This window comes from Lepidochelys olivacea (assembly GCF_965140295.1).
Source record: "Lepidochelys olivacea isolate rLepOli2 genome assembly, chromosome: 11".
Taxonomy (NCBI): Eukaryota; Metazoa; Chordata; order Testudines; family Cheloniidae; genus Lepidochelys; species Lepidochelys olivacea.
The window spans coordinates 3,232,195-3,248,269 of record NC_140421.1 but is presented as its reverse complement, the minus strand read 5'-3'; the positions used below and the strand labels follow the sequence as shown (position 1 = coordinate 3,248,269).

The 16,075-nt window shown below is 56.2% G+C and overlaps 1 protein-coding gene across 14 annotated transcripts in view; it reads right to left on the bottom strand.

Annotated features, from left to right (window-relative positions):
- Positions 1-16,075, bottom strand: part of TNS1 (tensin 1) — a 298,282-nt gene that overhangs the window by 19,839 nt on the left and 262,368 nt on the right. For all 14 annotated transcript variants that reach the window (XR_014713659.1, XM_084643936.1, XM_084643941.1 and 11 more), the window contains 3 exons: positions 8,553-8,736; positions 3,672-4,540; positions 1,337-1,423 (listed from right to left, as the gene is read on the bottom strand). Coding sequence is in view for 13 of the 14 variants with exons in the window: in XM_084643936.1 (XP_084500062.1) it covers positions 1,337-1,423; positions 3,672-4,540; positions 8,553-8,736 (1,140 nt within the window). In the remaining variant the exon portion in view is untranslated. The remainder of the gene's footprint in view (positions 1-1,336; positions 1,424-3,671; positions 4,541-8,552; positions 8,737-16,075) is intronic.

The following is a 16,075-nucleotide window of genomic DNA, read 5'->3' as shown; positions in this document are numbered from 1 at the left end:
CCCTTTTGAAAACGAGACAAACAGAAATGGGCTTAATCTGCAGCAAGGGACAGTTAGGTTAGTTACTAGGAAGAACTTTCTCAGGATGAGGGTGGTTCAGAATCGGCTTCCTAGGGCGGTTGTGGGAACTCTGTCAATGGAGGTTTTTAAGACCAAGTTAGACAAACCCCTGTCAGAGATGGTCGAGGTCTCCTTGGTCCTGCTATGGGCAGGGCTTGATGACCTCTCAAGGACCCTTCCCCTCTCCAGGTCTAGGATTCGATGACTTGTCCAAGGTCACACAGAATGTCTGTGGCACAGCAAGGAATTGAACCTGGGGTTTCCTGGGGCCGAGAGTAGGGTCCAAACCATCCTTCCTCTCTCCCATTACCTGCCACTTACCCACAACCTTTCCCCCAGGAGCCACTTCCTCAGACAGCCCCATTGTCTCCTCTTGCCCGAGCCTCCAGCAGAGGTTCCCTTGGGAACAGGTCTGGGATAGACTGTGGGGTCATTTCTCGGCTGCAAGGAGCGGCTCTCAGAGGGGCCGGGAGGGGAGATTCCTAGCCAAGTGCAAACACTGGCAACATTGCCAGCAGGAACAGAGACAAGCCCTGGCCAGGTTGCTATCCCTCTGCAGGGACTAGCTCTCGGTAGCTCTCGGACTGGCGTCCCTCTGTCATGCCAGTCGGGGGGGTGCGGCAGGCTGGGTCGCAGCAATGTGGGGAGAATGCCCCCAAGCGAGTTAACAAACGAGCAGAGGGCTGAGACGGGTCGGGAACAGGGCTCCAGCACTGCCAAGAGGATCGGTGATTGGCTGCTGGCAGAGAGGAGTGGAAGAGCTAAGCCCAAACACAGGTGTGAGATCGGGAAGTGATTCCCCCTCAGGTCAGATTGGCAGGCACTTGGGGGAGGTGGGTTTCGCCTCCTCTGCAGCATGGAGCGTGGATCTCCTGCTGGGGTCATCTGGGTGTATCTCACCAAATCCATTCCCTGTCATTGCCCCCAGTGCACTCGGGCCTGCCTGCTCTCTGCCTCTGGCACACAATGGGTCGGTCTCTTGCGGCTACTTGGGTCTAACCCAAGATCATCCCCAATGTCCAGAGTCACCCAAGCAGCCACAATGTGCAACCACCCTGGGCGGATGGGATCCCTGGAAAGAACCACGGCGCGATAGAGACGCCCATCTACCAGGGACAGCCCAGGCAGGATGTGGGCAGCCATAACGCCAGGATGTGGGCAAAATGACCCAGGACCAGGATAACCCACATGGTTCTCAGAACCAGCACATGCGTGCACACTGATTCCCAATTCCCATCCCCCCGGCTGCTCCTTTTCACTGGGGCTGGCTACTCACCCTGCTCCCTGGAAATCTCTGGCTTGTACCAATACTTGGACGTGTCCTGGACAAATTTCACGTTGGCCCGCGTCTCGGGGCTGCTGTCTGAGAGAGGGGAAGGAGAGAAACAATCAAGGGAAGCATTCGAGACATGTTTATAGCCACTCCAGATTCACAATTCAGAGGGATCTCACGGTGCAGCCCTCCCAGAGAACAGGACAGGAACAGATACTCTTACTGGTCTTGTTTAGCTGCATCTCTTTGAAAGTATAAATATCTTAATCTTCCTTTAACCCTTGTAAATATCCTGACCCCACCACTAATTCCATCTGGAGATCACAAGGGCACCTCCGCTTCCCCGAGCCAGCAAACACTTACGCACAGGCTTCAACTTTCTAAACCCGTTGATGTTGATGGGGATATTTATATGCTGAGAATTAAGCATGTGCTCAAGAGTTTGAAGGATCAGGGACATACGTGGGGTGATAGACCCAGGCTGGTTGGGTACGGCAGAGTATCAAAAGGCAGATATACTGGCTACTGGATAAGCAGTTTTCTGTTCCCTGACCGACCAGAGCAGGGGCTGCTCCAGGCTAATGAGAACACCTGACTCCAATTAACCTGCAAAGAGTCAGGTGAGGCCGTTAAGCTAATGTGACCACCTGACTCTAATTAAGGCTCCTCTGATACTATAAAAGGGCTCACTCCGGTCAGGCCAAAAAAAGCCAGGGGGCCAGAGGAGAGGAAGTGCAGCTGAAGGGCTGGGTAGTGAAGACAACCTCAAGCCACTGGAAAAGGAGCCCTAAGGTAAGGGTGAAGAAGGCGTTAAGAGAGAGAAGCAGGAGAGCTGTGGGGAAGAGGCCCAGGGAAATGTAGCAACTCTGGCAGTGAAAGGTCGGCTGCCGACAGCTGTTGCCATTCGGGTCCCTGGGCCGGAACCCGGAGTCAAGGGCAGGCCCGGGTTCCCTCCAACCCGCCACTACTGAAACACCTCCTGGGAGGTGAAAACAGGCCCCTGTCAGGACAGGGGTTGAGCAGTGAGCGCACCCCCCCCCTCCCCCGGCACATTGGAAAGTTGGCACCTGTCGCTCCAGCCCCGGAGTCGGCACCTATGCAAGGAGCCGCAGGTTAACTTCTGAAGAGCCGCATGCAACTCCGGAGCCCTGGTTGGCCCCCCCGGCCTAACCTGTCAGACGTACCGAGACCGGACGGCTTATGACCTAGGGCGCGCCGTGCTGGCCGTATAAATCCACAAGACCAGCTCTTAGCTGCACTGATTTCCGGGGAGCTACACTGGGCAACAGCAGTTGAGGGGTCACCTGTGACAGGCGCAGTTCGAATCCTTTCAGACCGAGTATGATGAAGCAGACGGTGCCCCTTTCCAAAAGCCTTCCCCAAAGAGTGCTGGATTCAGCTCTGCCCTGCAGGCGGCAGGGCAAAGGACTATATCCGACCGAGTTGCTTTGACCTCACGGCCTGCAAGCTGTTGTGTTTTTGACATCAACTGTGTGGTGGTTCTTCCTTTGATGCTAGCTCTGTATTTTCCTGTTTTGATTCTGACCGCTAATTTTAGAAGAAGGAAAAGAGGGGGTGGGCCTGGGCACCAGCGGTGACTCCTATATCTATGTCTCCTGACGTAGGAAGCAAAGCAGATACGCAACCCCTACCATTCCCAGCGGCTCTGTGAACTGTAGGGCACGTGCCTGCAGGAGGTTGCATTGCAGAGGACAGAATCGCAGAGCAGCGGTAGGCAGGACAGTAGCGCTGGGACCAGAGTAATAGCGGCCCTCAGGGGAAAGCCTAAAGGAGCGCAGCGAGCAGGAAATAATCTAGCCTCTGGAGGAGGAGGGTGCTGTGCAGATGCCCGGGGATAACAGTGGAGCGCGCCCATTCTGCGGATCGCAGCACGTAATCTTAAGAGAGCGAGCAGTGCGCTGAGGGGCTGGCCAGGACCCTAAGTACATCAGATACCCTGCCGGGTCCCAACCCTAATGTACTTCCCCAGCTAACGGGAGCGCGGCCCGAGTGAGGACTGGGTGAGAACTGAGCCAGGACCTTGGGATTTATACCCAGGGTCCGACCCATTGCTAATGGCAGGTGCAAAGGAGGGGAAAGCCCAAGATCCATTTGATCATTCAGGGGAGGCCCTCTGGTGGGGGGAGAAGCCCTCAGGGGAGTCCGCTCTGAAGCAGGCTGTGAAGGACAGCGCCGTCTAGCTGGAGAGCACTTGGCCTTTGGAGAGAACGTGTCCTCCAGCACCATAGCCCCCCCCCCACCCCCACCCCCTCCGGCCTGCCCCCGGGCACCTGCCCCATGCTCTAGGGCTCCCGCGCCGCGATGGGTGAGCCCTTACCTGGCAGCGAGAGCTTGGAGAAGTCGGGCAGTGTGTGCGGGTACGCCACGCTGCTCCCGCCGATGGGGCTGGACATGCCACTCGAGACGGGCGAGGACATCTTGCCATTCACCGTGGCGTAGTTAGGCAGGCTGTTGGACCGCTCCCCGGCCGACATCCTCCTCTTCTCGGGCAGCACCGGCTGCGGCGGGGGGCTGCCCTGCCGGTAGGTGGCGGAGTCCGGGGAGGAGGACTGCGGGCTGCTCAAGCCGGGATAGTAGGCCGGGGACATGGGGAACGACGGAGTGGAGGGGGGCTGGTACCCCGAGGCGCTGCTCTGCCGGGACAGCGTGGGGCGCTGCTCCTCCGGGGTGGAATAGCCGTACATGATGTGCCTGTCCATGCTGGGGCTGCCGGCCATGCCGGGTGCACCGCCTCCCTTAGCGGCCTGGTGCCTACCGAGGCTCGGGCTGCCCGGGGTCCCAGCCAGGTGGGTGCCCACGGGGTGCCTGCCCAGGCCAGGGCTCCCGGGAGCGGCTGCCATGCCGGGATTGAGTGCTCTTCGCCCGAAGCCGGGGCTCGGCGGCGTGTTGGTGGCCACCGTCCTGTGAAGGGTGTGGGGGCTCCCCGGCAGGACGTGAACACCCACCACGCTGACCTGGGGCTGCGGCCTCGTGTGGGTGTCTTGCTGCGCGCCGGCTCGGCCATCAGGGTACTCGGGGCTCACGTAGAGGGAGCCCGCGGGGCCCCCCTGGCTGAAGGACACCGGCGAGGCGTTTTGGTAGCTGCTGTGTGCCGACGGCGCCCGGGAGCTGGACTCGGCCGAGGGCCGCGGGGGCATGGCTGTGCTGTGGGCACTGCTCTCCGACGGGTAGCTGCGGATCGACACCCTGGGAAAGGCAAGGGACGAGCTCAGCTCGCACTGCTCCACGCCAGGCTCACTGCTGCCTGAGTTAGTTATTGGCCTCCCTCTGGTGCACATCACCGTACCCTCAGGGCAACTCGTGTAGGTCAGGCACCACACCACACCTGAGGCACTGGTAAAGCAAGACCCAGATCCTTAAAGTCCCATTGATTTCAGTGGGAGTTAAGTGCGTCAATACCGTTGAGGATCTGGGTGTGAGCGACTTGCCCAAGGCCACCCAGGAAATCTGTGGCAGAGCCAGGAATCAAACCCAGACCTCCCAAGCCCCACTTCAGTGTCCGAGCCACAAGATCACCCTCCCTTTGCTGTGGAATTGGCTCCGTCGGGCCCCAGGTGCTTGTGCCAAGGCCCCATTTTCCAGCGTCCCAGCTTAGCATCTGGCTGCAAACTGCTGTCGGTGCGTGCCCACACCAGACCTCCCTTCTGGAATACCCACCGGCTGGCTGGAAACACAGGTAGGCGCAAAGCAGCCATTTGCCAGCACGGCAGCCTAGGTGGGAAGCTTTGAAACTTTGTTCCTCTGTATCTAGCCTGAAAGCTCAGGTCTGCCCCTGCCCAACCCAGCAGCACTGTGCCATCTTGAGGCAACAGGAGGAACTTTACAACCCAAAGGATCCTGCAGAGTGTTAGACAAATACATCACGATAGTACAAGTCAGAACCAGGTCCCCAAAGATTCAGGTCCCTAACTTCCACTGATGTCAGAGGGCGTTAGATGTCTGAATAGCTTTGAAAGCATCTAGAGAGCTCAGGCCCAGATCCTCAAAGGAGAGTGTGTTTCCTTCTAGCGATAGCACAGATAGGGAAACTGAGGCACGGAGCAGCCAAGTGACCTGGCCAGGTGACACAGTGACCCAGTTCTCCTGACTTCCATTCCCCCTGGCCCTGTCTACTGGATCATGCTGAAACAAACGATCGACAGCTAGACACAACACTGAAATGCAGCCATCCTGCCCCTCTGTCTACTGAACCTTCCCCTACAAGGGCAGGATGCTTCCAGCAGGGAAGCCGATGCCTACGTCCCCCTGCTCTCTGGCTCTGTCTCTGGTCGGCAAACAGCTCAGCCCGTGGAGGGAAGAGAGAGCAGAGGGGGCTGCTCTTCTCTGAGTCTATACGTGATGGGACTGATGCCCAGACGCCCTGGTCATGGTGACACCTTCCGAAGAAATTCATAATACCATGCAGCTCAGCAGGGATGACCGAACTGCAGAAGGAACTAGGGCAGGAGTGGGCAAATATTTGGCCCAAGGGCCACATCAGGGCATGGACATTGTATGGCGGGCCATGAATGCTCACGAAATTGGGGTTGGAGTGCGGGAGGGGGTGAGGGCTCCGGCTGGAGGCACAGGCTCTGGGGTGGGGCCAGAAATGAGGGATTCAGGGTGTGGGAGGGGACTCTGGGCTGGGGCAGCGGGTTCGGGCATGGGAGGGAGTGAGGGCTCTGGCAGGGGGTGCAGGTTCTGGGGTGGGTTGGGGATGAGGGGTTTGGGGTGTAGGAGGGTGCTCCGGGCTAGGCCAAGGGGTTCAAGGGAGGGAGAGGGATCAGGGCTGGGGCTGTGGGTTGGGGTGCAGGAGGGGATCAGGAGTGCAGGCTCTGGGCCGCGCTTACCTCCTCAAGCAGCTCCTGGAAGCAGCGGCATGTCCCGCCTCCGGCTCCAATGCGGAGGCGCAGCCAGACGGCTCTGCACGCTGCCCCGTCCACAGGCGCCGCCCCTGCAGCTCCCATTGGCCGCGGTTCCTAGCCAATAGGAGCTGCAGGGGTGGTGTTTGGGGTGGGGGCAACGCACGAAGCCCTCTGGCTGCCCCTACGCATAGGAGCCGAAGGGGGGACATGCTGCTGCTTCTGGGAGCCGCGCAGAGCAGGGCAAGCCCCAGACCTCGCTCCCCAGTGGGAGCTAGAGGGCCGGATTAAAATGGCTGGTGGTCAGGGCCTTAGGTTTTTGTGTCCTGGGTTCCCCTGATGCCTGGGGCACCGAATACCAACTGATTGGTCACCCGGGCCTGAGCAGTGACCAACCCACCATTGCAGCCATGCACCTGAACGTGTCCTCGGTCAAAACCATGCAGCCCCACATGGTTCGCAATGAGCCCAGCAGGCTCTCAGGGGGAACACCAGGCGTGCAGGAGCAGCCGCTCCAGGGGACTTTTCTCAGGAGTCGGTCAGTCGTTTGGGACCTGATCCTGTACAATGGCTTGGTGCTGGGCACCCCCAGAACTCACTGGCTTCGGAGGGAGGCCTTGGGGCTCAGCACCGCCCGACAGGGGGCCTTTGGACTAATCAGGGTAAGTCAGAAAGGGGCTCTGTGCATGGCGGGCGAAGGGAAGGAAGGGCTGTGAGGCCTCCTACTCCCAGAATGGGGGTTGCTGGGGTCCGAGGGCTCGCTGGGGCCCTGCCCACCCACTGGGCATGAGAAGTGTCTATCCCAGCCCACTGGGAGAGGAGAGGAAGGGGTTAGCTAGGGCCAGGGTGTGACGAAGCAGGACTGTTCTTAATGTTTCCTCTGAATAATGTGGGGGTGCCTCAGTTTCCCCTATGCAGTTCTTAAGTATCTAGGGGGTGGGATAAGGGTGTATGATCGTTGCAGAGCCCTAGAGGGCAGGTATGTGCAGGGGTCTGGACACAGAATGGCCGACACCCTGTTTCCTGGCCACCGATGGCCTTCCCCCGCGCAAGGTGAGAGCTAAAGGGTTGGAGAACAAAGGAATCTGGTGACCTCCTGGCCCGGGAAAGGGACAAAGCCCAGAGGAGGGGGGGCTGGCAGGACTTTCAGTTGGGGGCTGGCTGGGGACATGGAGTGAAGGGCAGACGTGGTTGTCCGGCTCACTGCCCCCCACAATGGACCCAGCTGAGGGGTCCTGTTCTCTGCACCTACAAGCTCTGTGTTAGACCATGTTCCTGTCGTCTAATAAACCTTCTGTGTTACTGGCTGGCTGAGAGTCACGTCTGACTGCGGAGTTGGGGGGCAGGACCCTCTGGCTTCCCCAGGACCCTGCCTGGGCAGACTCGCTGTGGGAAGCGCACGGAGGGGCAGAGGAGGCTGGATGCTCCGAGGTCAGACCCAGGAAGGTGGAAGCCGGGGGAGCTGTGTGTCCTGCAGACAGGCTGCTCCCAGAAAGGAGACTTCCCCAGAGTCCTGCCTGGCTTCGTAGGGAGCAGTTCCAGAGCATCGCCCGGGGACTCCGTGACACAGGGTGACAGGAGCAGCCTTTCAGACGCAGGATGGCCCCCTGCAGCACCCAGTCCCCGCAGCTCCATCCGGCAGGGAACAGCCAGGAGCAACAGCAAGCCCGGGGCGCGAGCTGCGAGGGGGCCGAGCCAGCGGACAATCCCCACTCCCCACGCTGCACTGCCGCCCGATCACACCCGTGGACACGCCCTCCCGATCACACCCGCGGACACGCCCTCCCAATCACCCCCCTGCACACACAACCCTACATGTGTGCCCACCACATACCCTGACACGTGTGCACATGCAAACCCCTCATGCGCACCTCCCCACACACCTCCCAAGCGCACACGCAACCACACATCCACCCCTGTTTCCCCTGCACACAACCAGCTACACCCACCCCCTCCCCACACTGTTTTGTACACACCCACCCTCTCTTCGACCACATCCTCATTCATGCACACAACCCCCCCTCAAACCCACACAACCGCAGACCCTCTCGAATACACACGGGAAAAACCTTACACACACACACACACACCCTTGTCCCCCCAAACACACTCTCCCCGCCACACCCCCATGTACCCCTGGACACAACCACCTACACACACACACTTCCTGACCCTGTGGTGACAGCTGACACCCTGAAGCATGAGAATGCACAGCTGCAAACCGACCACAGCACGGCCCTTATTCGTGTGACCCAGGTCATTGATGGGCGTGTTCAGGTGAGGAAGGGCTGAAGGGCAAAGCACTCCTGGAGTTAAACCCAGCACTATAGTGGTCCCCAGTGCCCGGCTCTCCTTACCCGTCCATGCTGTGAATGGGGCTGCTGGTGGAGATGGGGCTGGGGGAGGTGAAGGAGTTCATGAAGGCCCCGTTCCTCATTGGTGTCTCTGTGCTGTAGGCCTGTGGAGTTGGGGGGCTCTGGGGCGTCCCCCCGCCCCCCGTCGCCGCCTTGCGGGCCACCGACTCCACATAGGTCCTGGAACCTGGGGGGCAAAAGGAAAGGAAGGGTGAAGCTGGCGACTGACCCGGGGAGGTCGGCGTGCATGTGCCCTTTGGCTGCAGCTCAGGATCGGGGCCGATCACAGCCAGGGCCCGAATATCAGTCACCCCGTTTCAAATCGATAACCCCGTCGCGGCCGCGACAGCTGATCTGAGAAATCCACTGCATCCCCATCATCCCACGCCAAGCAATGAATGAAATCCCCCCACCTCCACCCAGCTAGGGCGTTGCCAAAACAGATGCAACGTGTGACATAGCCCCCGGCCCCCTCTGAATCGTCTTCCCCGTCATTCCTCCCTACATGAGTCTTGTGCAACACACAGCTTCGTGCCTGTTACACATTGCAGGCACCACTGTGCCCATGAGAAGTCAGTCCTCGTCATCATTTAAAAATAGATCCTTTTGAATCACCCCCGCCAGACATGCAGCTGGCTAAGCAGAGTTACTGTATGACTGGCCGTAAGTAACCCCTGTCCCACCTCCCTGCACACTGGCTCACTCCTAAGATGAGACTGTGACTCCACCAGGCGGGAACGGTTTCTATGGGCTGGAGAAATCAATCACACGAGGTGCCCATGGCAGACAAAACCTGGTGTCTTTTTAAGGTGCAAAGCCCAGCTGCGGCCTGGCAGCTTGGGAGGTGCCTTCTCAGACAGGGGGCGCCTTAATTTAGATCCAGCCAAACTGAACTTCTTACGTCTACACGGGAGCTGGCAGTGTAATGAGACAGACCCAGCTCGAGTTTCGACGTACCCTCGTCCCCCAACCTCGAGGCATTTATCTCCAAGTATGTTCACCAACAGAGGAATGAGCTGGATCTAATCCTTGCATCCACCTTCCCGGGGTTACCCCGAATTTGCCCTCTTGGGCCCGCAGTGAAATGGACTCTCCCATCTCTGCATTTCCAACCCCCAGCTTCTCTCTCTTACGAGCCGCAGGTGAGAAAAGCAAACAGGAGCCACCATCTGGCCAGGCAGTTAAAGACTCCCCCATCTCTGCCCACTGCATTGCTGAGGGTGATCTCAGCCTGTCACGCCCACAGGGCTGGTGCCTCAGGACGGCCTCGTTCCATTTCTGGAAGCAGCTGGGTTCAGTGTCTGGTCTAACATGGCTGCGGTGTGTCCCGAGAGCACCGGCAGGGGGAAGGATGGGCAGGCCCTTGGGGTGCACTGGTGCACGCTGGGGGTGAAGTGAGATGGCTTCTCTGAACCCCAAGAGGCAGCAATGATCGTCTCGAGAACCGAAACTCACCATTGTGTCGAACCATGAGCCCAAGTCCGGGCCGTTCTGTCGGCCGCCGCAGGAACACGCGTTGCCCTGCAATCCGCGAGACAGCCGCAGGGCAACCATCTGCAGTGGCCCAGCTCCATCCTCTCAAACAAAGGTATATATAAAGCCTGCTGCAGTTTCCACGATATGCATCTGAGGAAGTGAGCTGTAGCTCACGAAAGCTTATGCTCTAATAAATTGGTTAGTCTCTAAGGTGCCACAAGTCCTCCTTTTCTTTTTGCGAATACAGACTAACACGGCTGCTACTCTGAAACCTGTCATTATGCAAGGCACTGCATTTAGCCGTATGGAGTGGAAATCTATCAACTGCATGAAAAAACTTGTACAGATACAGACAGACATCATCTTCCTTTCCAAATGCAAACAGATGGACATCGTACCAAAAGGACTGAAGGTAAAAAATCCATTACAATCTACATACCACACAGACTATGCTGACAGCTTGTGCCACACGCTCTCAAAGAAACTGCGGAATCACCTGATCAACATCCTCTACAGCAAACAGGGAAAGATTAAGAATGAGCTCTCAAAAATGGATACTCTCATAAAAAACCAACCTTCCACACAAACTTCCTCGTGGCTGGATTTTACTAAAACTAGACAAGCCATTTACAACGCACACTTTGCTTCTCTACAAAAGAAAAAGGACACTAAACTTTCTAAACTACTACATGCTACAAGGGGCCACAGCAATGGTTCCCTCAACCCACCTAGCAATATTGTTAACCTATCCAACTATACTCTCAGCCCAGCAGAAGCAGCTGTTCTATCTCGGGGCCTCTCCTTCTGCCCCTCCACCCCCACGAACATGATACAGTTCTGTGGTGACCTAGAATCCTATTTTCGACGTCTCCGACTCAAGGAATATTTCCAAAATACCTCTGAACAGCATACTAATCCACAGAGGTCTCCCTACCAACACTACAGAAAGAGGGATTCTAGGTGGACTCCTCCTGAAGGTCGAAACAGCAGACTGGACTTCTACATAGAGTGCTTCCGCCGACGTGCACGGGCTGAAATTGTGGAAAAGCAGCATCACTTGCCCCATAACCTCAGCCATGCGGAACGCAATGCCATCCACAGCCTCAGAAACAACTCTGACATCATAATCAAAAAGGCTGACAAAGGAGGTGCTGTTGTCGTCATGAATAGGTCGGAATATGAACAAGAGGCTGCTCGGCAGCTCTCCAACACGAGTTTCTACAAGCCATTACCCTCTGATCCCACTGAGAGTTACCAAAAGCAACTACAGCATTTGCTCAAGAAACTTCCTGAAAAAGCACAAGATCAAATCCGCACAGACACACCCCTGGAACCCCGACCTGGGATATTCTATCTACTACCCAAGATCCATAAACCTGGAAATCCTGGGCGCCCCATCATCTCAGGCATTGGCACCCTGACAGCAGGATTGTCTGGCTATGTAGACTCCCTCCTCAGGCCCTACGCTACCAGCACTCCCAGCTACCTTCGAGACACCACTGACTTCCTGAGGAAACTACAATCCATCGGTGATCTTCCTGATAACACCATCCTGGCCACTATGGATGTAGAAGCCCTCTACACCAACATTCCACACAAAGATGGACTACAAGCCGTCAAGAACACTATCCCCGATAATGTCACGGCTAACCTGGTGGCTGAACTTTGTGACTTTGTCCTTACCCATAACTACTTCACATTTGGGGACAATGTATACCTTCAGATCAGCGGCACTGCTATGGGTACCCGCATGGCCCCACAGTATGCCAACATTTTTATGGCTGATTTAGAACAACGCTTCCTCAGCTCTCGTCCCCTAAAGCCCCTACTCTACTTGCGCTATATTGATGACATCTTCATCATCTGGACCCATGGAAAAGAAGCCCTTGAGGAATTCCACCATGATTTCAACAATTTCCATCCCACCACCAACCTCAGCCTGGTCCAGTCCACACAAGAGATCCACTTCCTGGACACTACAGTGCTAATAAACAATGGTCACATAAACACCACCCTATACCGGAAACCTACTGACCGCTATTCCTACCTGCATGCCTCCAGCTTTCACCCTGACCACACCACACGATCCATCGTCTACAGCCAAGCTCTGCGATACAACCGCATTTGCTCCAACCCCTCAGACAGAGACAAACACCTACAAGATCTCTGTCAAGCTTTCTTACAACTACAATACCCACCTGCAGAAGTAAAGAAACAGATTGATAGAGCCAGAAGAGTTCCCAGAAGTTACCTACTACAGGACAGGCCTAACAAAGAAAATAACAGAACGCCACTAGCCGTCACCTTCAGCCCCCAACTAAAACCCCTCCAACGCATTATTAAGGATCTACAACCTATCCTAAAGGATGACCCAACACTCTCACAAATCTTGGGAGACAGGCCAGTCCTTGCCTACAGACAGCCCCGCAACCTGAAGCAAATACTCACCAACAACCACATACCACACAACAGAACCACTAACCCAGGAACTTATCCTTGCAACAAAGCCCGTTGCCAACTGTGCCCACATATCTATTCAGGGGACACCATCACAGGGCCTAATAACATCAGCCACACTATCAGAGGCTCATTCACCTGCACATCCACCAATGTGATATATGCCATCATGTGCCAGCAATGCCCCTCTGCCATGTACATTGGTCAAACTGGACAGTCTCTACGTAAAAGAATAAATGGACACAAATCAGATGTCAAGAATTGTAACATTCATAAACCAGTCGGAGAACACTTCAATCTCTCTGGTCACGCGATCACAGACATGAAGGTCGCTATCTTAAAACAAAAAAACTTCAAATCCAGACTCCAGCGAGAAACTGCTGAATTGGAATTCATTTGCAAATTGGATACTATTAATTTAGGCTTAAATAGATACTTGGAGTGGCTAAGTCATTATGCAAGGTAGCCTGTTTCCTCTTGTTTTTTTCTACCCCCCCCCCCCCAGATGTTCTGGTTTAACTTGGATTTTAACTTGAAGAGTGGTCAGTTTGGATGAGCTATTACCAGCAGGAGAGTGAGTTTGTGTGTGTATGGGGGTGGGGGGGATGTGAGAACCTGGATTTATGCAGGAAATAGCCCAGCTTGATTGTCATGCACATTGTGTAAAGAGTTGTCACTTTGGATGGGCTATCACCAGCAGGAGAGTGAATTTGTGTGGGGGGGTGGAGGGTGAGAAAACCTGGATTTGTGCTGGAAATCACTTTAGATAAGCTATTACCAGCAGGACAGTGGGGTGGGAATAGGTATTGTTTCATATTCTCTGTGTATATATAAAGCCTGCTGCAGTTTCCACGATATGCATCTGAGGAAGTGAGCTGTAGCTCACGAAAGCTTATGCTCTAATAAATTGGTTAGTCTCTAAGGTGCCACAAGTCCTCCTTTTCTTTTTGCGAATACAGACTAACACGGCTGCTACTCTGAAATCAAACAAAGGTAACTCCCAATGATGAGGGGAGAAACCTTGCTACAGCCTCCCATCCTTCCCACCCCATTGCTGCGTGGCAGGAAGGATGGCAGAGCCGGTGCTCTCTACGCCCGGAGGGGATGGAACCCGACAGAACTAGGCGGCTTTCCGACACGGCCGGTGCACGGCAGTACAATGCTCGCCAGGCCCCTCTCTTTGGACCCTGCGAGCCACAAACCCGCTGAGCAGCCACTGGCCCGGGTCACCCCCGCGGCGAGCCGGGCGAGCTGCCCTCCAGGGCCCCGCGCCCGCCCAGACTATCGGCGATGTCCGGAACGTCAGCTCCCCCGTGGGCGTAAAGCAGCGTGACACTGACCTCAGTGGAGCAACGCTCATTTACACCAGCTGCCGGATCTGGCCCCCCAACATGTAGAAGCCGGGCACATTCGGAGAGAGCTGACTAACCGAGTTCCCCAGACGGCAGCAGAGCCGTCGCCTAGACCCCCCGCCCCCCTGCGCCCTGCCAGCTCCGGACGCGGTCACCCTGCTCAGACAGCCGCACGGTTTCCAGGCTTTAGAGACCCCTCCCCTTTGCCCCCCGGAGGCGGCTTCTCAGAGACTCTTCCCAGAGCTCTGGGCCCTCCCGCTTCAGCCCCACAAGGCTTCCGTCTCCTACCCCCTTCCGCACTCACCCCATTCCTCCTCTGCCCCCTGCCCAGCTCCCCCTTTGGCCCCAATCCCCCCGGGTATAAACACCCAGTTCTTGCCTGCATCCCTTCCCCCCACCTCTGCAGCCCCCACTCCGAGGAGAAGGCAACGAGCCCTGGGATTGTTCCTGCTTTCCCTAACAGAGGCGCCCCGTTCTCATGCTCCCTGCCTCCCTGGCTGTCTTACTCCCCGCCTGCCTGGGGGACCTTGCCCTGACCCTGCCTTTACCTGGGCGGCAGGGCCGCACCGTGGCCTCGTCTGAGTGCGTGAGCGAGTCCAGGAGGCTCGGGAACCTTCACCCTCTGCCTCCCGCCCGTCCTCGCCAGTGGGATCCCTCTCCACTAGCCCACAGGCGGCTCCTGCGAATGCTGTCCATGCCCCATCAGGGCCTGGCGTCACTGTGGGCTGGTGCCAAGCTGCCTTCCCGCTTCTCCCGGCCAGCACCCAGCGTGAATTTCTGCCTCTTGCTGAAGGAAACGAGGTGCGGGGGAGGGTGTCATACCAGGGACCCATATGATGGGAGTGGCACTGCCCGCAAAGACCTGAGATTCACCCACCAGCCGGCCTTGCCTCCTTGTCTCGCAAAGCCACGTGTCTAGCAGCAGGGCTTTTTCAGCCTTTCCATTCCGTGAGCGACTGCATCAGAGACCCCCATCTTCCCCTGGACCCTTCTCCCCTCCTACAATTCACTGGAGGAGCCAGTCCCGCGTAGGCAAGGCCGGGGGTAAGATAACCCCAGAGATCTTTGGCATCTCTAGTGCAGTGGGCGGCATACGCAATACACGGCTGGAAATAAAACGGACCCCTACGGTGATTAGTTAACGTCGCCGCGGCTCCTGAGTGGCTAAGAAGTGAGCACGTCCTATTATTCTGTTACCCAGTCTCCTCCCCCCACAGCCATGGTCTATTTGTCTGATCGCCTGTAGCCCGTGAGCTTTTTGGGGTAGAGGCTACCAGGTTCCCCTTTCCTGGTATAAGCTCTCCGTCCAGCCCTGCCCCACCCTGCATAATCAGATGGGGCAGGAGCTGACCTCTGAAGGGAGCTGGGCTAATCTTTTCCTACAGAACATTCCAGCTGGGTTTCGGGATTTTCACTGAACCCGGCACTTGGGTCCGCTCGGCCTGGGGCCAAAGTGCTGCTTAGGGTGACCTGCAGAATGGGGGTAATACACCTTCCCCCGCTTCAGTCATTAAATCCTGCTCCCTACCCCGACCAAAATTCGCCAGTCCAAGTGCATGAGTCCGCCTGCCAGGGGTTCGGGAGAAACGGCTGCAGAACGGCAGCGACACAAGGGAAATCAGGGGCATGGGCAAAGAAGAGAGGAGGTGGGTGTGCCAAGTTTGGGGGCAGAAAAGAGAGTTTGGCATATTTTTTTAGATTAAAAATGTAGAGCTCATCTGTTCTGATTTTTCTGCAAGGGCTCTATGGATGATATCTTAAGAACAAAGGAAGAGACACATGAACAATTGAGGGTGGGTGGGAGCTCATTATAACCCCCCAAATGCCAGAGAGACACCCGGATACACACAGGGTATTATTTTTAAAGGGCCCTCAATCCATTCTCTGTCCTTGCAGGTAGAAATTCAGATATTCAGCATTCAGCTGGTCAGATCTGGAGGACCATCCAGTAAATTAGAACTTGAACATCTGCACCTGCGATTTTGTGCTCATAATTCACTTGCAAAACTGGACGTTGACTTCAAAAGATTGGGGTGTGTGTGTGAATGCGTGTGTGCACGTGTGTTTGTTTGTAAAAAGATGCTGTTTAAACATAAATCAACAATGCACAAATTCAGTGTAGACAGTCTGACTAGAGGACTAGTGCAGAAAAACCTGCAGCTCCTTTCTATTCTAATTGACTATATTATTGGCCAAATTCTCTATCCCATTATCTATCAGGGATTTATCGATGTATCTATC